The sequence below is a fragment of the Hyla sarda genome, chromosome 4 (assembly GCF_029499605.1).
Source record: "Hyla sarda isolate aHylSar1 chromosome 4, aHylSar1.hap1, whole genome shotgun sequence".
Lineage (NCBI taxonomy): Eukaryota > Metazoa > Chordata > Amphibia > Anura > Hylidae > Hyla > Hyla sarda.
This window is the reverse complement of record NC_079192.1, coordinates 269,341,235-269,367,135: the sequence shown is the minus strand read 5'-3', so window position 1 is coordinate 269,367,135 and position 25,901 is coordinate 269,341,235. Positions and strand designations below refer to the sequence as shown.

At 44.7% G+C, this 25,901-nt stretch overlaps 1 protein-coding gene across 5 annotated transcripts in view; it reads left to right on the top strand.

Annotated features, from left to right (window-relative positions):
• The window catches only part of MYRFL (myelin regulatory factor like), a 129,227-nt gene that overhangs the window by 47,757 nt on the left and 55,569 nt on the right, over positions 1-25,901 (top strand). For 4 of the 5 annotated variants that reach the window (XM_056574139.1, XM_056574135.1, XM_056574140.1 and 1 more), the window contains 7 exons: positions 1,550-1,660; positions 2,771-2,861; positions 6,714-6,914; positions 18,485-18,593; positions 20,464-20,573; positions 21,538-21,701; positions 22,265-22,355. In XM_056574139.1, the coding sequence (XP_056430114.1) occupies positions 1,550-1,660; positions 2,771-2,861; positions 6,714-6,914; positions 18,485-18,593; positions 20,464-20,573; positions 21,538-21,701; positions 22,265-22,355 (877 nt within the window). The remainder of the gene's footprint in view (positions 1-1,549; positions 1,661-2,770; positions 2,862-6,713; positions 6,915-18,484; positions 18,594-20,463; positions 20,574-21,537; positions 21,702-22,264; positions 22,356-25,901) is intronic. The other variant, XM_056574136.1, reaches the window with a different exon arrangement.

Genomic DNA, 25,901 nt, shown 5'->3' with positions numbered 1-25,901 from the left:
AGTTGAGTTGTTCTTTGCTCTCTGGCAACAGTGCTCTCTGCTGACATCTCTGCTTGTCTCGGGAACTACACAGAGTAGAAGAGGTTTTCTATGGGGATTTGCTTCTACTCTGGACAGTTCCCGAGACAGGTGTCATCAGAGAGCACTTAGACAGAAAACAACAACTCAACTTCAGCAGCTCATAAGTACTGAAATAATTAAGATTTTTTAATATAAGTAATTTACAAATCTGTTTAACTTTCTGGAGCCAGTTGATATATATGTATATATGTATATATAAAAAGTATTTTCCTGGATAACCCCTTTAAGGGTAGGGTCACGTGCTGTAATTTGCTGCATATTTTCTGCAGCTGATTTTGCTACCCATTGACTTCAATGAGTAAAAAAATATGCAGCAGCAAAATATGGCACATATGACCCTAACCTTATAGTGAAATATGCAAGTAATTGTTACCCCCTCTTAAAAAGTACTCACACATTCCTGGGCCGCTTAGTGATTTAACTTAAAATTAAAATGTTTGCAGTTTTAATTTTTTCTCCTCTCCTTCTAAGAGCCATGTATTTGTCAGGTTTTGTTTGTGTGATTTCAACTATGCCAAATTAGTATAGTTTTCATTATGTTTTATTGCTTTAAATAATTACAAATTTACAAACTTTTTGTTGAAATCACCATACTTTGAACCCTATAACTTCTTTAGTTGTCCATCTATGGAGCTGTATGAGGACTTTGCATTGTAATGTGTAGTTTTCATCCTATAACTTTTTATTCCATTATTTCTGAGATGTAATATATATATTTTTTTTTGTTTACGGTCTTTTTTTGGTTTACGCTTTTTTTATGGTAATGGGGATGATTAGAATTTTTATCATAGGAGGGTTTATTCATATATTTTTTTACATTTCTATTTATCTATTTATTTTTACACTTTTTAGTCCCTCTAGGGACTCATTTCATTGCTTTTACAGAACCATTAGATATGCGTTCTATTGGTATAGCCTGCCATAGGCATCAGGCTGCCATAACTACGAATTGGCTCCCATGAACATGTCTCTGGGAGCTGATCTGGACCACTGCACCACCAATGAAGCTTAGTAAGAATGGATAACCCCTTTAAAGGATAGGGGATAAGATGTATGATTGCAGGGATCCCGCATCTGGGGACCCCCGTGATCTCGGTGCAACCCCCGGTATTCTGTGCCGGGCGGTGCCTCCGAGACGGGGATGTGATGTCATGGCCACTCCCCCTAGTGATGTCACACCCCACGCTCCATTCATGTCTATGGGAGGGGACGTGACAGCACAGAACGCCGGGGGCTGCACAGAGATCGTGGGGGTCCCCAGTGCCGGGACCCATCCAATCATACATTTTATCCCCTATCCAAAGTAGATGTATAAAGCCGGAATACCCCTTTAATAATGTGACCACTTAAATAATGAGGAGGTTTTGTGTAATAAGAGGAGAGCCATAAACATTGTGGAAATACTGCATGTTGTAATTTATAGGTTTCATACACACTAATTGTTAATTTCCATTATTTCTTTTTGTAGGGTAAATTTGCCCCCAGATCAGGTCACTAAAGTAACCCTGGGAAGGTTACATTTTAGTGAAACTACAGCGAACAACATGAGGAAGAAAGGAAAACCAAATCCAGATCAGAGGTAACTATACAATGCGTGTGCTACTGTTTCTCATCATTGGATATCATGTCTACCCTCAGCTTCCTCAGTTAGTACATATCGTAAGATAGAACTTGATACAACAATATAAAAAAGCGCATTGCTATGGTTTACCTACATTATTGCTCGGCAACATCTTGAAATTGTACAGATAAAAATGGCATCCACAGTACCCTTTTAAAGTGACTGTATAACAAGTTACCAGAGTTACATTACATAAGAAGACAGCAACAGTGTTACCACAAGAGTGAACTCACACCCAAATCACTAACACTTTAACATTTCATCTCACCAGTTGTATATTCTGACATTTAGTGATCTTCATTTGCCATTTTCATGGTACACTCACAGCAGTAGCTACTCATTCAGCAGTAATCACATTAAAAAAACTAAACGCTAGCAACAATACCCCCGTAGCTTTAATTCACAGTACTACAACTACTACATTCTTAGACCATGTTCTCTTTTATACCCTTTAAAGGGTGTGTTTGCATTCATCGCATTAGTAGTAGTGTAGGACTGACTTCTGATTTCACATTAATAAAGTAAGCACTATAGGCACAAAGGTGTTATTGTGACAAAGGTAAGGGGCGGAAGAAGTGGATGGGGAAGTCTCTTTGTATACTTGCATGCCAGTGGTTTACTGGGTGACCAAAGGCATTTGTCCATAAATTACAAAATAGCTGCCAATGGTTGCAAAGGATTGTTCTCATTTATAGTTGGAGAAGCTGCTTTGAAGTACATACTGCACATATCGGGGGAGATTTGTCAAAACCTGTTGAGAGGAAAAGTTGCTGAGTTCCCAATGGCAACCAATCAGATCGCTTCTTTTATTTTTCAGAGGCGTTTTCAGAAATGAAAGAAGCAATCTGATTGGTTGCTATGGGCAACTAAGCAACTTTTCCTCTGAACAGGTTTTGATAAATCTCTCCCCCCCCCCCCCCCCCCTCAAGTGTATATGAGATGTAAACCATTGTCTTTTGTATGATGATCATTTCACCAGGGATTAAGTGGAGCAGCTACTATTATAGCAACTGCCCAAAGTAGCAGCAGCTAAGGGTGTTAACACTTTCCTTGTTGCCATTTTCACAGGTATTTTATGCTGGTGATTGGCTTATATGCTGTAACTAAGGAGGAGACTTGTCTTGTAGTAGCACATGTCTCTGAAAGGATCATTGTAAGGGTATGTGTGATTTATTTATGTATTTTCATGTAAACTTGCATTTTAAAATCAAAACTTGTAACATAGCAAGCTATGTAAAATATATGCATCAGAGCATTATTTCCAAATCACAATTTTCATAAAGGTAAACTTTTCATCTTAAAACAAAGTACATGTACAGTATGTAGCATAAATATCAATGATCACTAAACACCTATGTCCACATTTATTATTTCATTTAGGCCTGATTTGAATGGAAATTGCATAGTTTTCAGGTTATGTGTAAAAAAAAGTCCCAAATGTATCGTATATTCGGCTGCAAACAGCCTAAAATATGTCCCAGCATTGAACTAACTTTACACCCACAAAAGATCACTGTACTGCAGAACAACCCTTGTTCAACTTCACCTCTTTTGAAAGGCAAAATTTTCCCTCTCAGAGACTGGACACTTTAGGACGATATCCTCACAGTGCGGACAGGAACAAGGATCAGAAACAACGATATGAGGCCTAGGTACTAGTCATTGTCTAAAAGTGACAAGTGACCAAATTACTATTCTAATGTGTACATTAAAGACAAGAAACATGAACTAATTTCTTCCACAAACGGCACCACACCTGTCCCCAGGTACACTTCAATAAAACTAAGCTGCAGTACCCACACATCCTTAGGACAGGTGTGGTGTTGTTTTTAAGATATCAGCTCAGTTTTTCTAAACTTGAATAACCCCTTTAAGCAAACCTTTTACTCTCAGCCACCTGCCTACTCTCTAAGGGATTGTAGTGGAAACTGCTGTTTTGGGCCACAACTGGCACGTCTTGTGCCAGTGTTTACCTACCCTGATGATGTGCTCTCCTTGCTCTGCTGAGGAAATACTGAATGCAGTGCAGTCTTAGTAATTCAGAGGCTGCAATGGGTTCAGAGCATCATCAGCAGAGCAAGGAGAGTGTCATCATGGTATGTAAAAGCATAAATGCAGGCACCAGAAGAGCTGGTGCTGGACCAGGCGAGGTGAGTATGCTGTTGTTTGTTATTTTACAGCCATAGTAGGCTGCAGTTTGCTTTTTAAATACATTTAATTACTCCTTTAAGTCTAGAATAATTATTGTTGTATTTTAATATACTGATATTATTAGTAAATATGCATGAACAGAGACTACAAATACTGGCACAGACAACTGACTATCATAAAGCCACTCTCTTCTGTGATGGAGATTATGTAAGCACATGTGACTCCCCATCAATCAAATCTGAATGTGAAAGAATAGATGTCATCGAGATATTTCACAAGAGTGCCAAAAGGAATAACACATTGGATTATGTTAACCCTGCTTTATCCTTAAAATACACAGACCTGCAAGAGATCAAAGATAGTAAAATAGAAGCAGGATGAAATCAGGAACATGAGGCAAGGGTGAAGTTGTGTTTAGAGCTAATGGGAAGTCTAATCTCTAATGGCTATAAAGCTCAATAAGCATATCAGCCAGCACTCCTCCCTTGTGGGGCATGTGTCTATGGGAAAGCCATCCCAAATCAGTAGGTAAGTAAACAGAAGGGCACTTACATTTGCAGTGAATCCAAATGATGGTATATTTGTAGAAGCAAAGTTCATTTCATAGTCATGCAAAAGTTAAGAGCTGGCAAATATACAGAAAGATTAAAACCATTTATACAAATATATTGCTGAGTGGAGGAAAAAAAAAAGTACTTACCACTCTCCTCTACAGTAACTTTATAACAATAAGCAAAATATATATAAACATTTTTGTAAATATTTCATTATCTTTTCATGTAACAACACTGAAGAAATTGCATGCTGCTACTATGTAAAGTAGTGAGTGCACAGCCTGTATAACAGTGGTTAATGTTGCTGTCACCTCAGATTAACTCAACATTAAAATAACCCAGCCATTAAAGTATTCTAATGAAAAGTATCTTGAGTGCGTTGTGCCCGGGCTGCAAAAAAGAAAATAAACTTTAACTCACCTTCCTCCATTCCCCCGTAGCGCTGCTACAGCTGTTCGGTCCTCTGGTCCGGTCTTCTTCCTTCTTCTGTGTGCACGGATCGTCACACTGCACTCAGCCTATTACCGGCCGAAGCGGGACATCGCTGCAGCCGGTGATTGGCTGCACGCAGTGTGACGATCTGTGCACACGGAAAAGGATGAAGACCGAACCAGAGGACCGAACAGCTGTAGCGGCGCTATGGGGGAATGGAGGAAGGTGAGTTAAAGTTTGATTTCTTTCTCTTTTTTTTTTGCAGCCTGGGCACAACGGACTCTAGGTAATTTTCAGTAGACTACTTCTTTAATGTCTAAACATTGGCATTAAAAGTGAGTACTGAAGTAGAGCATGATCCCTTCCTTACGAGACCTCAGGGCAGTATTCCAACATGATAATGACCCCAAGACAACTACTGCCTTGCTAAAGAAGCTGAGGGCAAAGGTGATGGACTGGCCAGGCATGTCTCCAGACCTAAACCATATTGAGCATGTATGAGCATCCTCAAATGAAAGGAAAGGGAGCGCAAGGTCTCTAACATCCACCAGCTCTGTAACGTCATCATGGAGGAGTGGAAGAGGACTACAGTGGCAACCTGTGAAGCTCTGGCGAACTCCATGCCCAAGTGGCTTAAGGCAGTAATTAAAAATAATGGTGGCCACAAATATTAACACTTGAGGCCCAATTTAGACATTTTCAACCAAGGGGTGTGCTCATTTTTGTTGCCATGGTTGTTAAAACATTAATATTTGTGTGTTGAGTTATTTTTAAGGGACACAACATTACACTGTTATACAGGCTGTGCACTTACTACTTTACATTGTAGCAGAGTGTCATTTCTTCAGTGTTGTCCCATGAAAAGATTAATAATAAATGTAATAAATGATTTACAAAAATCTGAGGCGTGTACTCACTTATGAGAGATACTGTATTCCTATTACAGATCAAACAGACCACAGGTCCTATCCTAAATATTTAGCACAAGTTATATAAAAATTATATAAACAAAAAGATTTTTTTTTTGCACCCTGGCAGCATATACACGCATGTGCCCACCTTTCTCTATATGGACCATGTCATTGTCATCACGTTCACATAATGCATTTCTGCTCTCTTCAGAGCCTATTTCAAATTGCACATTTGAAAAGGTTCAGGGAGAAGCTTAAAAGGGTCATGTGAATATGAATACCATACTGTGAACTTTATCTGCTTCTAAAAAATAAATCTTCGCTTGGATTCACAGAAAACGTGAGGGCTGGTCTGTTTACTTACCTAATCTTTGATAGCTAGCGGAGGGGAAGGCAAGGTAAAATTAACTCCTTTTATCCAAGTTTATTGCCAGGATATGCTACAGAGGTTGTTTAGTCTTAAAGGTATGATCACTATTACAGACAATATATTATTGTGGAAATATATAGTCATTAAATATACGACCATTTTGTATCTAAAGCACCTATGCAGATTTATACATCTCTATGGTTGTGGGCTGCAAGCAAACCCTGTGTAGTCTGAGCCTGCTTGTAGTCTTTAACCATAGAGATACATAAGGACTTCTATTATAAATTTATGGAGCTTGCCTCATGCAACAAGACTGAGATCGCAGGAAGCTGCGGAGTAAAGCCCTTCTGATGGCTAAATGTAGTGAACACTCAGACCCCAGCTGATCAAAACTTTTGAGTTGTCTCTGTGACATTTCAAAAGTTTTTTTTTTTTATATTGACTGGGAAGCTTTACCCTTTTATTCACAAATTATTCTGTATATTCGTCATTTCAATTCATTGCACAGAACCTAAAATTACTTAGCATGTTTGAACCTAAATACATACCTATCATGCGTAATGGAAAATACTGCTTTGTGCTTTGCATATTAGGCATCCAACCCTGGGCAGTTTGAGAATGATAATGATGTCCTGTGGCAGCGAGGTCACCTTCCAGAGACACTGGTATCTCACGGTCGAGTAGGAATTAACACTGACTCCCCAGATGAAGCCCTTGTTGTCTGTGGCAATGTAAAAGTCATGGGAATGGTCATGCATCCATCTGACAGTCGAGCAAAGAGGAACATCCAGGAGGTGAGCCCCAAGGAACAGCTGAGTACAGACATCATTCAAGTGACAAACAAGATATGGTTTTTCCAAGACATATTGAAACAGTGACCTATGTAGACAAATACCTGAGAAGTAGATTCCTATTGCATTAACATACATTATTATTCCTGCTTTGTTTTCTGCAAAGGCATCAGTGATAATGATGACTGAATATATTAACTTTTTACCAGACTTGGTGTGACTTAGTGCATAAATGTGGTTCATTGAGCATAAATTAGTGACTTTTTACAAATCGATGACAACTGCAAAAAAAAAAAAAAAAAGTCTACAATACACAAATGCAGTGGTGTGTAAAATTGTTCACTGCAAAAGGTTGCAAAAAAATATTGGGGACAATTTTACACACAAAAAAGGTAAAGACCATGATAAATGTCTCCAATAGTATTTGTCATTATTACCTTTTTTTTTTTTATAACCAAAATCAGGAGTTGGATGAAAACACAGAAAAGGATGCACATCTTTCCATTATAGTTTTCTCTGTATGGGTTCCACTCCTGGTTTTGGAAAAAATACTGATCAAAATAATGGCCCTGATTTATTAAGAGTGGAGAGTAGGTTTCTTTGTGGGTTTTTAATTCCTTGCAATTTATTTTCCACGGTATTTACTAAGGTTTCCTTACATTTTCCACTTTCCCTACATTTTCCTTTTTTACACATGCTCTGATCTGTCGGGTTATCCTCAGCTCAAATCCACCACATTTTATGTGGAAACCTTAGTAAATATGTTGGGTTTTTGTGAAAATGTCAGGAACAAGCCCCTTTTCGGTGACCACGCCCCTTCCCCGATGGCCACGCCTCTTTTTCGGATTTCCTTAGTAAAATGGAGAGTTAGTCGGGTATTTTTTCAATTCCGGCGCAAATTCTGGCGCAGACAGATTTTCTGGTGCAATGCGTCAGAATCTGGCGCACAGCCATACAAAACATGTCGGGTTTGCAATAGTAAATGAGGGCCAATGTGTGTGAACCCAGCCTTATACTGTAGTCAGCAGTCAGCATAATGTAGTCAGCTTAATGTCTGTTCCCCCCAGATACTGAGTGCTATAAAATTTGTGGATTTATTATTTTAAAGAAAACTTTACTTTTATCTTGTATATTACTATATGCTAAATACTGTATTACTATATGCTACATACAGTATTTTACTGAAAACTTTTTCTGTTTTTCATATTGATTTCTCATCAACATATAGCTTATATTATTATTATTACAAAGTAGTGACATTAACAATACCATTTTGAAAATGGTATACTTTACTTTTTATATAATAGTTGTTTAGCTTTACACACACACACACATCATATTAACCCCTTAAGGACCAGGCCATTTTACACCTTAGGACCGGAGCGTTTTTTGAACATCTGACCACTGTCACTTTAAACATTAATAACTCTGGAATGCTTTTACCTATCATTCTGATTCCGAGATTGTTTTTTCGTGACATATTCTACTTTATGTTATTGGTAAAATTTTGTCGATACTTGCATCGTTTCATAGTGAAAAATTTCAAAATTTGCTGAAAAAATTGAAAATTTTGCATTTTTCGAACTTTGAAGCTCTCTGCTTGTAAGGAAAATGGATATTCCAAATAAAAAAAATTTTTATTCACAAATACAATATGTCTACTTTATGTTGGCATCATAAAATTAATGAGTTTTTACTTTTGGAAGACACCAGAGGGCTTCAAAGTTCAGCAGCAATTTTCCAATTTTTCACAAAATTTTCAAACTCACTATTTTTCAGGGACCAGTTCAGGTTTGAAGTGGATTTGAAGGGTCTTCATATTAGAAATACCCCACAAATGACCCCATTATAAAAACTGCACCCCCCAAAGTATTCAAAATGACATTCAGACAGCATTTTAACCCTTTAGGTGTTTCACAGGAATAGCAGCAAAGTGAAGGAGAAAATTCACCATCTTCATTTTTTACACTCGCATGTTCTTGTAGACCCAATTTTTGAATTTTTACAAGGGGTAAAAAGAGAAAATTTATACTTATATTTGTAGCCCAATTTCTCTCGAGTAAGCACATACCTCATATGTCTATGTAAAGTGTTCGGCGGGCGCAGTAGAGGGCTCAGAAGCGAAGGAGCGACAAGGGAATTTTGGAGAGTACGTTTTTCTGAAATGGTTTTTGGGGGGCATGTTGCATTTAGGAAGCCCCTATGGTACCAGAACAGCAAAAAATCCCCACATGGCATACCATTTTGGAAACTAGACCCCTTGGGAAACGTAACAAGGGGTAAAGTGAACCTTAATACCGCACAGGTGTTTCACGACTTTTGCATATGTAAAAAAAAAAAAAAAATTTTTTCACTAATATGTGTGTTTCCCCCCAAATTTCACATTTTTGCAAGGGTTAAAAGCAGAAAATACCCCCCAAAATTTGTAACCCCATCTCTTCTGAGTATGGAGGTACCCCATAAGTGGACCTGAAGTGCACTACGGGCGAACTACAATGCTCAGAAGAGAAGGAGTCATATTTGGCTTTTGGAGAGCAAATTTTGGTCGGGGGGCATGTCGCATTTAGGAAGCCCCTATGGTGCCACAACAGCAAAAAACCCTCACGTGGCATACCATTTTGGAAACTAGACCCCTTGAGGAACGTAACAAGGAATAAAGTGAGCCTTAATACCCCACAGGGGTTTCACGACTTTTGCATATGTAAAAAAATATATATTTTTTTTCACTAAAATGTGTGTTTCCCCCCAAATTTCACATTTTTGCAAGGGTTAATAGCAGAAAATACCCCCCAAAATTTGTAACCCCATCTCTTCTGAGTATGAAGGTACCCCATAAGTGGACCTGAAGTGCACTACGGGTGAACTACAATGCTCAGAAGAGAAGGAGTCATATTTGGCTTTTGTAGAGCAAATTTTGCTCGGGGGGCATGTCGCATTTAGGAAGCCCCTATGGTGCCAGGACAGCAAAATAACCCCCACATGGCATACCATTTTGGAAACTAGACCCCTTGAGGAACGTAACAAGGTGTACAGTGAGCATTTACCCCCCACTGGTGTCTGTCAGAACTTTGGAACAGTGGGCTGTACAAAATTTTTAATTTGCACAGCCCACTCTTCCAAAGATCTGTCAGACACCAGTGGGGGGTAAATTCTCACTGCACCCCTCATTATATTCCGTGAGGGGTGTAGTTTCCGAAATGGGGTCACATGTGGGGTTTTTTTTTTTTTGCGTTTGTCAAAACCGCTGTAACAATCAGCCACCCCTGTGCAAATCACCTCAAATGTACATGGTGCACTCTCCCTTCTGGGCCTTGTTGTGCGCCCCCAGAGAAGTTTGCGCCCACTTATGGGTTATCTCCGTACTCGGGAGAAATTGCATTACAAATTTTGGGGGGCGTTTTTCCCTTTTACCTCTTGTCAAAATGAAAAGTAAAGGGCAACACCAGCGTGTTAGTGTAAAAAATTTATTTTTTTACAATAACACGCTGTTGTAGACCCCAACTTCACCTTTTCATAAGGGGTTAAAGGAGAAAAATCCCCCCAAAATTTGTTAGGCTATTTCTCCCGAGTACGGCGATACCCCATATGTGACCCTAAACTGTTGCCTTGAAATACGACAGGGCTCCAAAGTGAGAGCGCCATTCGCATTTGAGGCCTGAATTAGGGACTTGCATAGGGGTGGACATAGGGGTATTCTACGCCAGTGATTCCCAAACAGGGTGCCTCCAGCTGTTGCAAAACTCCCAGCATGCTTGGACAGTCAACGGCTGTCCAGCAATACTGGGTGTTGTTGTTTTGCAACAGCTGGAGGCTCCATTTTGGAAACAGTGGCGTACCGGACGTTTTTCATTTTTATTGGGAGGGGAGGGGGGCTGTGTAGGGGTATGTGTATATGTAGTGTTTTTTACTTTTATTTTATTTTGTGTTAGTGTAGTGTTTTTAGGGTACAGTCACATGGGCGGGGGATTACAGCGAGTTCCCGCTGCGAGTTTGAGCTGCCGCGCAAAATTAGCTGCATCGCAAACTTGCAGCCTGATACTCACTGTAAGCCCCCTGCCCATGTGAATGTACCCTGTACATTCACAAGGGGGGGACCTCCAGCTGTTACAAAACTACAACTCCCAGCATGCACAGTTTATCAGTGCATGCTGGTAGTTATAGTTTTGCAACAGCTGGAGGCACACGGTTGGGAAACACTGAGTTAGGAAACAGACAATGTTTCCCAACCAGTGTGCCTCCAGTTGTTGCAAAACCACAACTCCCAAACATTCTCAGGAATGCTGGGAGTAGTAGTTCGGCAACATCTTTAGAGCCAGATGTTGCCGAACTACAACTCCCAGCATGCTGGGAGTTGTAGTTTTGCAACATCTGGAGGACTACAGTTTGCAGACCACTAATACAGTGGTTCCCAATCTGTGCCCTTCCAGATGTTGCAAAACTAGAACTCCCAGTATGCCAAAACTGTCCAGGCATTCTGGGAGTTGTAGTTCTGCAACATCTGAAGGGCCAGATGTTACAGAACTACAACTCCCAGCATGCCTGGACAGTAAGGGCATGCTGAAAATGTGTAGTTTTGCAACATCTGGAAGGGCACAGTGGTCTCCAAACTGTGGACCTCCAGATGTTGCAAAACTGCAACTCCCAGCATGCCCAGACGCCAAGGGCTGTCTGGGCATGCTGGGAGTTGTAGTATACACGGTCCCATTACAGCAATGCATGTCGCTTTACGGCGACGTGCATTGCTGTAAAGGGTCCGACCGCGGCTGAAGATCTACTCACCTGTCGCCGCCGCCGCCATCTTCCTTGCCGGGATCCGGGTCTTCAGGGACGAGGTAAGTACCAGGGCCGGTCCCCAGCACTCCCCCGTCCCCCGCCGCGTCCTCCGGTCTTCCTCCCGTCCTCTCCGGACTTCAAGGGGCCGGGCAGGGCGGGAGGAAGTAACCGCCCCCCCTCCTGCGATTGGTCGGTTAACTAACCGACGGATCGCAGGGGATCGGAGGAGGTGGCAGGCTTGCCACCTCGCTCCGATACTTCAGCATGGTCCTGGCTGTCTGTGACAGCCGGGATCATGCGAAATTACCGGGTGGTCGGGTCCAAGACACCCGATCAGCCCGGTATCGCCGCAGATCGCAAGACAGCCTACATGGCCCCCCTCGGCGTTTGCCCTGGATGCCTGCTGAAGGATTTCAGCAGGCATCCAGTTCCGATCTCTGCCCAGCGAGCGGCAGAGACCGGAAATACAACAGGACGTTCTCTAACGTCCTTGGGCATTAAAGCCCAAGTAGTGGGGACGTTAGAGAACGTCCTATGTCCTTAAGAGGTTAAAGGGGCTGTGCTATCTTGAAACGTTATTTCCTATCCACAGCATAGGGGATACCTAGCTGATCATGGAGGTTGAACCACTGGGGCCCCAGCGATTTTGAGAACAGAGACTCCAGTCTCCTGTTAGAATAGAGCTGCAGGTCGTGCTTGTGTGCCGCTGCTCTATTCTGTATTCATTCTGTATGGGAGCAGCCAGAAACAACCGAACACTGTATTTGGCTTTTTTTATGGCTCCCATAGAGCAACAATGAAGTGGTGGTGTGCAAGCTCTTTTTTAACTGGGGAGATCGCAGGTGCTTCAGTGGTCAGAACCCCGCGATCAGCTAGTTATCTCCTATCCTGGCAACAGACGCAAACCAATCGCAGCTCACTTTTCAAATTGCTGTGATTGGTTGCCATGTGTCTGAGACAAAAAATTAGACACAATTTTGTCTCAGACAGATCCTAATCTAGAATAGTGTCTTTGGAATTGGTAAACTTTTTGGCAACAGATATACACCCTACACCTTAGCTTGACTAGGGGATATTATAGCTGCTATAGCCTACCTCCCAACCAACCCAATTGTCCCCATAAAAACCCCTTACCTTAAACACGACAGACACAATGTTGGTGGTAACAAGGCCACAGCAGCCCCTTTATTAAATAACACAATTAAAACGTTGTAAGGCAACCATAGTATACATAAACATTGTATAAACATCCTTTAACATAATTTAACATAAGTTAACATGTCCCTAATACAGGAGGAGGAGGACCTGAAGGTACTGTTAGCGAGCCCAAACTAGAATGGGGCCATCCTGGGACCCATGTCCCCTTGAAGAATTTCTCCATCGGACTGGGAACCGCTCCCAGCCCACCTCCACACTGTATCCCATCACCTCCATGCCATCCACATGTACCTCCAGGTCTCTCTCCTGCCACTGCCACAACGGCGACAAGTGACACCTCACTTGTCCCCGTTCCTCCACAAACTAAGGGCTCTTTCCACCACCTCCCGAATCTCCAAAATCCACAGGTCCATACCCAAAATATTGAGATGGACGCCATCCTCCGCCATGAACTCCGAAGGGCCCCCCTCCAATTCTCGATGGCGTACCACTAGTCCCCCATTCCGGACCACGAATTTACTAACAACTTTGTTAACCTTTATCCGAGCCCTATTTAAGGCCACAACCGAACGAGCCTGTCTCCACTTGTGCCTAGCCACCATCTCGGACCACACAATTATCAGTCCAGGAAAAGACGACCACAACCTGAGCAAGTCTAGTTTGATGTCCCTGATCAGATCCCGAGATCTCCGCACACCCAAATCATTACCTCCCAGGGGTATGACAAGGACATCAGGGGCTCTGTCTAAGTGGACAAAGAACTGTACCCTGGCCAACAACTCAACCCACCTCATTCCGCCCTTCCCCAACCAGTGAACCTGTCCTGCCGAACTCGCCAAACCCAATTTGCTGGCCCGCTGGTCGAACACCGACCCTCACCCCACCCCTCACTACATAGGAGTGGCCGACAATCCAAATAAGTCCCGGGCCGCCACCTGAAAGACAAAAGAAAACTAGAACGAAATACCAACCGCACTCCCACAACACACAGCAATCACACCAAATGAGGACGGACATACAGTTGAAACCTCTCCGACTCCCACCTCCCGATTCGCCGAATGACCTCGGGCCCCAAGCCCCACCGAGACGCCTCGGTGGCCGCCCCGATGCAGAACGAATGAGCGCTATACTCCCGTGCGACGCAACCCACCACCGCCAAACATTTCCGAAAAACCCCAACAAATTGAAAACGCGACAAGAAACCCCCCCGTCCGCATGTGCCAAAAGAGGACCCACAACCCCCACCTGAACTACCAAAAACGCTGCATAACAAAAAACCGGACACATATCCAAGCCCCGCAAAGCCGCCAAACGCACAGTCACCCCACGACCCACCTGATCCGTCTTGGAACGGCGCAGCAAACACCGCAACACCCCGTCAGCCAGACTAACATCTGAAAAAAGTAAACCCCCAACACGCCGCTGTCTAGGAGCCACCAGTTCCGAAATACGAAACGCCCCAAAAAACGCCAACGCAAATGCCAGCCGAAACAAACGACACTCATAATCCGAAAAACATATCCCCCCCTAACGCCACCCCTAACTGACACATAAGCGGAAAAGTCACCGGGCGCCTCAGGTCCCTGGACACCGCCCCCTTTCGATACCCCCGCAACGCCTGACGCACCAAAAACGACTTAGATACGTCCGGCAAACCCCGAACTTTAAACCAAAACGCCAAGGCCGACATCCGTCGACCGATTCCCGCCGGAGACACCCCCTCGCAAAACGCTCTACCAACATAAAACAACAAGGCCGCCTCCCACTCCGCAGGGGGCGCCTGCAAAGGACAACTGCCCCACCAGCTTCTCCTAGTCTGACCACCAGCGCCAATAAGAAGCCCAAGAAGCCTGGCATACTGATTGGCCGACCAAAGCAAGCGGCACCTCTAAACCAGTCGCCACAGCCATTCCGGACACGGAAGGCCGGTCACCTCGGCCTCAGGCGCCAATTCCCGTAAACGGTCCCACTGTAGGCGAGAGAGAGCGTCAGCCACCGAATTGTGCACCCCCGATACATGCAACGCCACCACCTGGGAATTAAGTTCTAACACTCTCAACACCAAATGCCGCAGCAACGTAATCACGGGCAGAGAACTCACCGTCTGGTTGTTGATGGCCAAGACCACCCCCATGTTATCACAATGGAAGCACACCTTCCGATTGCGAAACATCTCACCCCACACAAACACCGCCACCACAATCGGGAACAGCTCCAGGAACGCAAGATTTTTTGTCAACCCCGCCTCCTGCCACTCACCCGGCCATTGCCCTACGCATCACTGACCCTGAAGGTAGGCCACAAACCCGCAGCCCCCAGCCGCATCGGTATACAAGTCCAAATCCACACTAGACACCGGCCTCCCCATCACCACTGAACGGCCATTATACCGACTCAAAAAATCCTGCCACACCCCCAGGTCCGCACGCAACCCAGCCGACAGTCGCACAAAGTGGTTAGGCCGAGAAACACCCGCCGTAGCCACAGCGAGACGCCTGCAAAAAACTCTCCCCATAGGCATGATCCGGCACGCAAAATTGAGACGGCCCAACAAAGATTGGACCTCCCGCAGTTGCAATTTGCGAACCTGACACGCCCTCTCCACCGCCTCCCTCAGCTCGCCCAGCTTATCCTCGGGCAGCCGACACTCCATGGCCACAGTGTTGATCACTATGCCCAAAAATTTCACAGATGTGGATGGGCCTTCCGTCTTTTCAGGCACCAACGGGACGCCAAACCAACCCGACACTCTCTCCATTTCCCGTAGTAAAATCGCACACACCCTAGACCCCGCCGGGCCCTAAAAAGGAAGTCGTCCAGGTAGTGTAAAACTGACTCCAAACCCGACTCACTCCGCACTACCCACTCCAAAAAGGAGCTAAACTGCTCAAAAACGCACAGGAAACGGAGCAGCCCATAGGTATACACAAAAAACCGATCCCCCAAACAGCACCCCAACAACACAAAAGACCGGGTGCACCGGCAAAAGCCGAAAAGCAGCCTAAATATCAGTCTTAGCCAACAAAGCCCCTTTGCCGTACTTCCGGACCCACACCAACGCCGCATCAAAAGAGGTGTAAGACACTGCACAAAGCGCCGGGTCAATGCCGTCATTCACCAACCCCCCAAGCGGATGGGAGAGGTGGTGAATAAAGCAAAACTTGTTGGGCTCTTTCTTAGGGACCAAACCCAACGGGGAGACCCGCAAGCCCATTAACGGAGGCAACTCCAGCCATCCGACCCAAAGACACCTCTTTTAACAACTTTTCCTCAACTAACTCAGCGCCCCAGTCCCCGACACCACCCCCTCAAAGGGGATACGAAATCCGTCCGTAAACCCAGACCGCAAAAATTCCGCTGCAGCCCTATTTTGGTACCTGGCGAGGAAAGGTACCATCCTTCCCACCTGCACCAGGGTCGCCCCTCTTCGCGTCAACCTCTCCCTGCTTACCTTTTCCCCGCCGGAAACAGCGCAACAGCCCGTGTCCTCCCACCCCGCAGCCAGAACATTCATGTTTAAATCGGCTTTCAGTGCTGAACTTGCAATTCCCTTCATTGAATTGCCAACACACCCCTTTACCTGACCCTGCCGACCGCCCGGTCCCGGACCCAGCCCCTCCGGCGCCGTCCCGAAAGGACGGCAAGCCACCCCGACCGCGCGGAGCCGCGATGAGCCGCATCCACAGCCGTATATCTTTATGGTCCCACCTCAGATCCGGACGCATCGCCATACGCTGCCGAAATTGTTCGTCGTACCAAAGCCGCGCCGAACCCCCGTACACCCTGTACGCCTCTCCCACCGCATCCATATAACAAAAGAGACGGAGCAATGCTCAGGCGACTTTTCCCCCACCACACTGGCCAAAATAGCGTAAGCCTGAAGCCAATTCGAGAATGTCCATGGTATCAGCCGATACCACCGGCGCTCCTCCTCCTCCACCTTCTCCATCCACTTCGACTCATCCGGACGAACATTATCCAAGTTAAATTTATCAAGTGGGAGTAGCGAAAAAATATCCACGTACTCCCGCTTCCAAATTTTTTCCCCCACCTCGGCCCTGAGGTGCGCGCTGAAGGGGCCCTCAAAACACACATAAACTTCCCCCCGAGCAGCATCCGCCAACCTAACCCCCCCACCGGTCCCAGAAGCCGCCACCACCGGGGGAGTCCCCACCTGCGTAACCCCTGCACCGCCAACAGGAGCGCTACCCCCGGAGCCACCTGCCCCCCAAACCCATCCGCTGCGCCCCACACAGGTAATGGCGGCCCACCCGCAGACAACCCGCTACCCCGCAGCAAAGCTTGCAACCCATCAACAAAAAACTGCAATACCCCCAACCCTCCCGCCCCCACCCCCAAACCCGCAGAAGTGGAGACAGTGGTGTACTCACCAGACCTCACCGGCACCGAACCAGCGGCCGTAACTCCAGCTGCGGGACGACTTCAGACCTCTTGGACTTGTCTCACTTTGACGACAGGAGGAGGAGCCAGGGGAACCCTGCCCGCACAGACAGCAGCATCACCGGACGGAGCTCCACTAGCAGCAGCGTCATCAACCGGGGACCTCCAGAACCCGCTACCACCCGCGCCCGCTACAACCCCGAAGGGGAGCAGGGGATTGGCCAGCGGGTCCAGGGGAAGAACAGGATCCTCTGCCAGCAGCAGGTCGTTGTCGCTGGCATCACTAGGGGCGGGGCTTATCTCCTCACCTCCACACACCGCAGCCCCCCCTGCAGCAGCAGCAGCCGGGAGTACTCCAGGAGCCCGCCGACCTCCCCCCAAGGAGGGGGCCTCAGGTGCACGATGAACTTCGGCCTGGGTCACCACCAGGCCAGCAGGGGCCCGCCCCCCCCCCCCCGACTCAGGGGCGGGGTCAGACAGGGCACGCGCCGTCCTCCTTCCTCTGGCCTGCTCCCTCACCACCGGAACCTCCAGGGAGCAGGCCGCCGATCCACGCTCCCTCCGACGTGCACGGGGCGCACCGCCTGCACGCCCCGCGTTCTGACCTGCCGCACCGGCAAGCATGGCAGGCGCACCCCCAGGCCGCCAGCGGCAGCAGCTGAAGGGCTCACCCGCCGGTGCCGTGCAGAAGGAGAGGCGTCAGGGGACAAGCGCGCAGGCGGACGAGAGCGCCGGCCGCTAGACCGGGACCGACAGCGCCACCGACAGCGCCATCGGAGCAGTGTAAGCTGGGAACTGCTCCGCAAACCACTGGGGCCCACGGAGCAGCGCCTCTTCCCTCACCCTCCGCAGAATCTCCTCCATCACTGGAAAGGTAGGGAGCACCGTCGACCGTACACTTTCCTTCCTGCGTCCCGACTGACCCTAACTTCCTTATTCCTTCCTTATACCCCCCTCCTAACTCCCCCCTTTCCTCTAACAGCTTCCCGCTCAAACTCCCTTTAACCCTATCCCTGCTGCATAATCCCCCTGTCATGTGCACCTCCAGTACTATTCTATCCCTTCCAGGGCATTCTAATCTCTTATGATACAACACTTTACTGCATCAAGCAACTGCACTGTGCTTACAGTAAATTTCCCATAATGCAAATAACTAGGCTGTGTGATTCATGATATGTAAAGCCAAGTCCTAGCACAGTTACTAAGTATAAATTGAAACATGAACATTACTTTTTTTTCAGGTTGATTCGTTGGAGCAGCTCAGAAGAATAGCTAAGATGAGGCTGGTAGAGTATGATTATAAGCCTGAATTTGCAACCATCATGGGCATTGATTCTCTTCACGAAACAGGTTATATATTTCATTTGCAACATTTAGCATTTATTTTTTTCAGAATTTATATGGCTTTGGTTTTAGAGTAAAACTAAAACCATATGAATGTTGAAAAGTCTGAAATTATATCATTCTGAGAAGGTAATATAACATTAGATGAACAATAATTGTAATCCGTAGCTATACATCTTTTATCAATGAAATGTAGTGTTTCAGAGATACTTTTACATGCAGTTTTCTGTGACTCACATTGAAAGTTAGAGACTAGACATAGAAGATACAGAGAAAAAAGACTGTAATCAAAATTTTAGGACAGTTTTTTTATTTTATTTTTTATTTGAATAGCTAATTATGGTTATTGATCAGTCTTTCACTAAGACTAGTACAGAACCAGCAAAAGGACTGACCAGGGGTCTAGGTTTGGCATCAGGGGATCATAGAGAAGACAGAAGCATAGGCAGCAAGGCAGAGAAAACAAATTTTAGATAGGAATAAGCATCTACTTGTGGATTATAAAAGGTGATGGTAATGCATAAGCTTACATACCGTATTTACATATATAAGTTCTGCCCTGGGAATGCCTTGAAACTTTCTTGACTACTGCCTACTAAAATTTGTAGAAACATTCCTCACCAGGACCAGGGTAGAGCAAAGATCACCCCCAAACTATGTGTAAATGTTATTTATGCCTGATGACGGATCTAATGCATAACTGAGCCAAAACGTGTTGCTTCTATATAGGTTTAATTAATCAAAAGTTGCTAGGTGACCTGTCAAGCAAATTCTTTTGGAGTTTCACTGGAATCCTTTTTTTGTCCAGGGTATTTGGTGTAATCTTTTCTCTAACTTAGTCCTGGTGAGTGGTTTTTCTACTAAGTTGCATCCTGTTGGTTATTTTCCATAAATGACCCCATAAAGTAACAGTGGTGACTGTATACAGTGGATATGCTTAAAGGGGTAGCCCAGGAAAGTAAATATATAAATATATTTTTTGCCATCCTTCCCTCCCCTTGCCGACATCTCCCAGCAATCATTGCAGCTCTTCATTGCCCTACAGCTCCTTCCACGCTCCTGCTCTGAGCAGCAGAGAGAGGTTCAGTATCTGATTGGCTGAGGCTGCACACACCTCCCAGTTCTCAGCACTAAAGAGAGCATGACTCATCAGTGCAGGGCAGAAAGCACATGGTCTGTGTCTCTCAGGATGGTGGGAGCTGCTTTCAGAAAGGCATTTGGACAGAGTTGATGGCTGGATGATGTCATTCCCTTACTTCATGCATGAGAAACTGTTCTATATAGTTAATTAATGATAATTAGACAATTAAATTGGTTGATCAGATGGAAAGGATGGGCTATGGGTTTAGTTCCCCGGAGTACCCCTTTAGTTTAAGTTGTGCCTATCTATTGCACAACCACACACGGTTAGTGTATTAGTATCAGCACACTACTCCACCTATGTTTTTATCTCTCCAATATTATTGTAGTATTTAAACATTGGGAGACATACCATCTCCCTTACTATGATAAAAAGCCCATGTTTAGGGATGAAAACACATAAGATGGATGGAGCATAGCTGTTTTTTCATAGCTGCTTGGCATTCGGAGCTAGCGTAGATTTTTTGAGGATGCATTGGGGGCAGCCTCTATTGAGTGATGTGTGTCTCTCATTAAATCCGGCATGGGTTGGGGGTGCAACACTTTACTTAAGTCTGGCGTATGGATACTCCAGTCTTGGTTAATTTCCTGCAATGTATTTTCTGGGCTGTATAATTAGTACAATAGCCCGTTATATTTGACAATCCAAGGTGGATCCTAGGATACTGACTAACAAAATGCCAGTGAAGATGCATAACATAAGGGACCAAAGATAAAGTTCTTGTCTTTCTTACAGGTATAATTGCTCAGGAGGTGAAAAATGTTTTACCGCATGCGGTTAAAGAAGCAGGCAATGTTACATGCAAAAATGGAGAGACAATAGAAAACTTTCTTATGGTAGATAAGGTAATTCTAGCACAAAACTATACATAAACAAAAATGTTGCAGCACTTGAGTAAAAAAATTGTGGTCCTCTCTTAATCCCTACCCTAGCTGCAATGCTATAGTCTCTATAGACATTTCTCAAGCATAATGATACATAATAGGTTAGGGGTTTATAATATACCCATCAGGGCTAATGAATCTTTCATATACTATAGTTCAAGAATAACAGTGTAAAAATATGTGATCTCATACATTTACAGAAAAGTGCTTTAGTGCAAATCATACAATTACAAGCAAAGTGCTAGTGCATAATAATATTATTGTGCAAATGCAGGATCAAAGATACATAATATAAATAGATAGTTACATATTTTTAATCAATCTGTGTCACATGTGTAAACATAATGGCACAAAAACGTGTAGAGAACACTCACCAAAACAATAGAAGCATGATGGAACAAACATGGCAGCAGCAAAAAAGGTTATGTCATAAGCATGTATCTACTCCGAATAATGACGGAATTAGTCAGGAAGACTGTGCCAAGCATGCCCGCAAATGTGAAATCTTACTGGACAAATAGGCAGAACCATCATGTGTCCCATGGGGAAAAAATGTAAAGTAACTTTTCTCTATAAGAAAAAGATCTTGCTTTCTGCTGCCACCTATGGGAGTAATCATCCCAACATGACTGGGGATTATAACCATGCCAAAATCTCACCCAGAAGGGAAAGTTACCCACCTGTAGAAAGATGTATCAGTGTTTTTGCCCTTCCTAAATACAGAGCAGGGTAAAGGCATGCTAACTCCCATAGGTGGCAGTAGAGAATAAGTTATTTTCCTTCTGGTGAAGAGCTACTGTGTACTTTGCATATAAAATGTTAGTGTAATTGAAGAACAGATCTGCAGACCACCTCCCTGTGCAATACAAAACAATAATAAAAAAGTGTATATCATTTACTTTTCTCTTCTTATTTATTGTCTTAGGACCAGATCTTTATGGAAAATGTGGGCGCTGTGAAGCAGCTCTGTAAACTGACAAATAACCTTGAAATGAGGATCGAGGAGCTTGAACTGTGGAACCAAAAGCTTGCCAAATTAAAACGAATAAGCAGCTTAAAGCAAAACAACAGTGAAAGGTCTCATTCAAGGTTAGAGAACATTCACTGATGTGCCACACTTAAACATGGAAGCATGGATTATTCGTGGGTTATAATTCCTTGAAATGATTAAATACAATAATGCAGCAATAGCTGAAATATAGGAATGTCATATCTTCTATAGGGAATACGTGAATGTGACAAAATAAGATTGTGAGTATTCTGTTAATGCACCACTGTCATTTAAATAAACTTTTGATATGTTAACCAGACATGTGAAAAGTTTAGAACGAACCAGGTCTCACTCCTGAGACCTGCTGCCATCGCAAGGCACAGCCAGGTGAAGTGTATGGTGGTGCACACCTCACACCCTGGCTGTCACTCAAACCCTACCCTCGTACTTCAAAAGTCTATGGAGGGAAAAGGTCAGACAGGGTGGCCGGCTGAGGAAGAGGGCCGCTGAGCAGTTAACAGTTATAACTAGCGACTGCAGCAGGTCTCAGGAGTGAGACCTGGTGCGATCTAAACATTTTACATGTCTGGACAACATGTCAAAAGTTTGTTCAAGTGACACTTTCAAATCCGAGATCACTAAATATTGCATTTTGTTACAGATACAATAAGATCAATCATGTGCCACTGCAAAATAAAGCAGCTCCAATAAAACCAAAAAACATTAGTGGAAGAAAAGAGGAATACCTTAAGGTAAATTAAAAATATCTACTTATTACACCCTGGCTAGGTAGCAATTGTTAAAAATGCTGAATAATATAATACACACATAATATAATACACTTTGGTCACCATCAGGGCCATATATAAAGGGGTTATCCAGAAATATAAAAACAAAGATAATTTCATTCAAAAACAGCTCCCCATCTGTCTCCAGGTTGGGTGTGGTTCTGCAGCTCAGTTCCATTGAATTGAATGGAGCCAAGTTGTAATACCACACACAACCTGGAGACAGACATGGAGCTGTTTTTGAAAAAATAAATAAAATAGCTCTGTTTTTCTATTCCTGGATAACCCCTTTAAAGCTCATGCTGCCTAAGGCAGCAAGAATTGGTACAAGTCTGAAATCCTGATATTGCTGGACAAGAGGCAGGGTTTATGTAAACTTCAGATGAAAGTATGTGATTTAGGGCATTTCAGGGGATAATCTTGGTTGGTCTCAGGGGTGTTGCTTATCTATCCCGATTTTGTATTTTAAAATATTGGTAACAATGCAACTCTTTTTTTAAAAATTTTTTTATTAGGTTTAACAGGGAAATGCTATTGACGGTCTATCCACAGGGTAGGCCATCAATAGCAGATCGACAGGGGGACGGCACCCAACACTCTTGCCGATCATCTGCTTAAAGCCTGGAAAACACACAGAAAATGGAACCTGCAAGCAGTTTTCTATGTGCTCTTTGTAGTGGAGGCACGGCATTACTGCATATTCAGCTCCTATTAAAGGAAAACTGTCAGATATTTTCTCCTGCACTATCCACAGGTACTGGTGGATAGTGCAGGAGACGCTGATTCCAATGAGCCCTACCTTACCCAGATCCGGCCGTTCGTCCGCAATTGTAGTTTTATTCTATGTGGAAATCTTGCTGTAACTGGCACAGGCGGGGCTTCTGCATCTAACTGGCACTGACGTCAGCGCCGCTTATGAATATTCATCCCCCCTCCCTCCAGTTAGGCGAGGCGAAGAGAGGGAGAACTGGAGGGAGGGGGATGAATATTCATAAGCGGCGCTGATGTCAGTGCCAGTTAGATGCAGAAGCCCCGCCCGTGCCAGTTACAGCAAGATTTACACATAGAATAAAACTACAATTGCGGGTGAAAGGGCCGGGCGGGTCCGGGTAAGGTAGGGCTCGTTGGAATCAGCGTCTCCCACACTATTCCCCAATACCTGTGGATAGTGCGAGAGAAAATATCTGACAGTTTTTCTTTAAAGTTAAAAGAAGCTGAGGCTGCAGTAACATGTCGTTATCATTACACAGGGTACACAGATGGACGATGGACAATAAGTGTATTTCTGCACAGACCAGCCCCTATAAAAACTGCTACATGATACCATTTTCTATAGAAGTTGTTCTTTATATAAATCCATTATTATAAAATATAGACTTAGTAAAACGTGATGCTGTGACTCGCTCCAAGGAACTCCATGCGGAGATCGCTCGCCTGGAGGCCCTCTTGCTGTCTGCACCTTCTTTGACGACTCTACGGAGCTTGGTGGCCGCAGGGGCCCAGCTGGGTGATCTGGCTCTTCATAAAGTTGAACGTCAGTTGCTATTTGCTAAACAACGTTTTTATGAGAAGGGCAATAAAGCTCATACTATGCTAGCCAGGTGCCTGCAGGACCGAGCGGTTGCTCAATCCCCTTCTGCTTTAAAGGATTCTTCTGGGGTTCTCCATTACCATCCCGCTACTTTTTCTCGCCTTTTTGTGGACTATTATACGAAACTTTACTCTCTACCCTCACAATTACCGTCTGATCCGGTGGAAGGGGCTACTGCCCTTGAATCTTATCTCTCCCGTTGTGGCCTGCCTTCACTGACAGAGGCCGATCGGGGTGTCTTGAATGCACCTATAACAGGGGAGGAGGAGGAACTCCTTGAGGTGCTTAAGTCTCTACCTGCGGGTCGTTCCCCCGGCCCAGGTGGCTTCACATACCTTTATTATAAAACCTTCTCCTCCACCCTGGTCCCTAAGCTTGTTCCATTCTTCAACTCCTTTATGGAGGGTGAGCCGATCCCCCAGTCCTTTTTGCACTCTCTTGTCACTCTGATACCCAAGCCGGGTAAAGACCCTCACGATTGTTCTAGTTACCGTCCTATTGCCCTTCTCAACTCCGACTTGAAATTATTTTCCAAGGTGTTGGCGACCAGACTTTGCTCTTTTCTCCCATCCCTCATACACAAGGATCAAGTTGGGTTCATCCCATGCCGTTAGGGAGGGGACAACACCAGGAGGGTAATAGATCTCGTTGACTTAGTCAATCGAAGGTCTGAGCAAGCGCTACTTCTTAGTTTGGATGCCGAGAAGGCTTTTGATAGAATGGGATGGCCTTTCCTTTTTGCTACCCTTCAGAAATTTGGGATCACGGGTCATTTTTTAACTGCTTTGATGGGTCTATACTCCTTCCCCACTGCCTCTCTTAAGCTTCCTCATGCTCCTTCTCCTGTTTTTCCTCTGTCTAATGGAACCCGTCAGGGATGTCCACTGTCCACTGGTTTTTGCATTGTGTATTGAGCCCCTGGCGGCTATGATCAGGAGGGACCTGGACATTACTGGTGTTTCTTTACATGATAAGGACTTTAAGATATGCCTGCTTGCTGATTATGTTCTTCTTACCCTCACACGTCCTCTAATTTCCCTTCCTAATGTGTACAAAACTCTTCACGCTTATGGGGAGGTTTCAGGGTATAAAGTTAATCTCTCTAAGTCAGAAGCCCTTCTGTTAAATCTTCCCTTATCTCTTTCTAACCAGCTACGTTCTAACTACTCTTTTCGGGGGTCTTCCTCTGCTATTAGATATTTGGGGGTTCATATTACTTCTCACTACTCCTCTCTTTATTCAACTAACTATCTCCCTCTCTTCCGGGACGTACGGGGCCCTGTTAGATAAGTGGCGCTCGCAATTTATTTCTTTTTTTTGGCCGTATTGCGGCGGTGAAAATGACTATCCTCCTGAAATTACTCTATTTTTTTGAGACATTGCCGGTGCGGGTTCCGCTATCTGCCCTACGCGCCTTTCAGTCGGCTATTTTTCGTTTCATATGGGACAGGAAGAGGCATCGGCTCCCGATGTCAGTTATGATGGCTAGTCGGGAGCTGGGAGGTTTAGCTATCCCGGATGTAGTTAAATACTATTGGGCTGCCCATCTGCGGCATCTTGTGGCTTGGTCCTCCTATCACGCTTACAGCCGCTGGATGCAAATTGAATGACTATGGCTAGCATCTTATCACCCTAATTCTCTTCTGTGGTCCCCTCCGGCATAGTCGGTCATTCTACCTCCTTTCCTAGGCCCCATGGCTTTCACAAAATATTTCTGGGGCTACTGCTCTCTGAAGTTTCGTTTGTCCTCTTTTCCTTCCCCTCTTATATCCTTTCTCTACCACCCTGACTTTCCTTCTGGTCTGACATCTGTGATGGTACGGGAATGGGGGTCTCAGGGGCTTTTTTGTTGGGCTGATGTTGTGGATCTTCTTACACGATCTCTCTTGCCGTTTGAGCAGTTGATGTCTCGCTGGGAT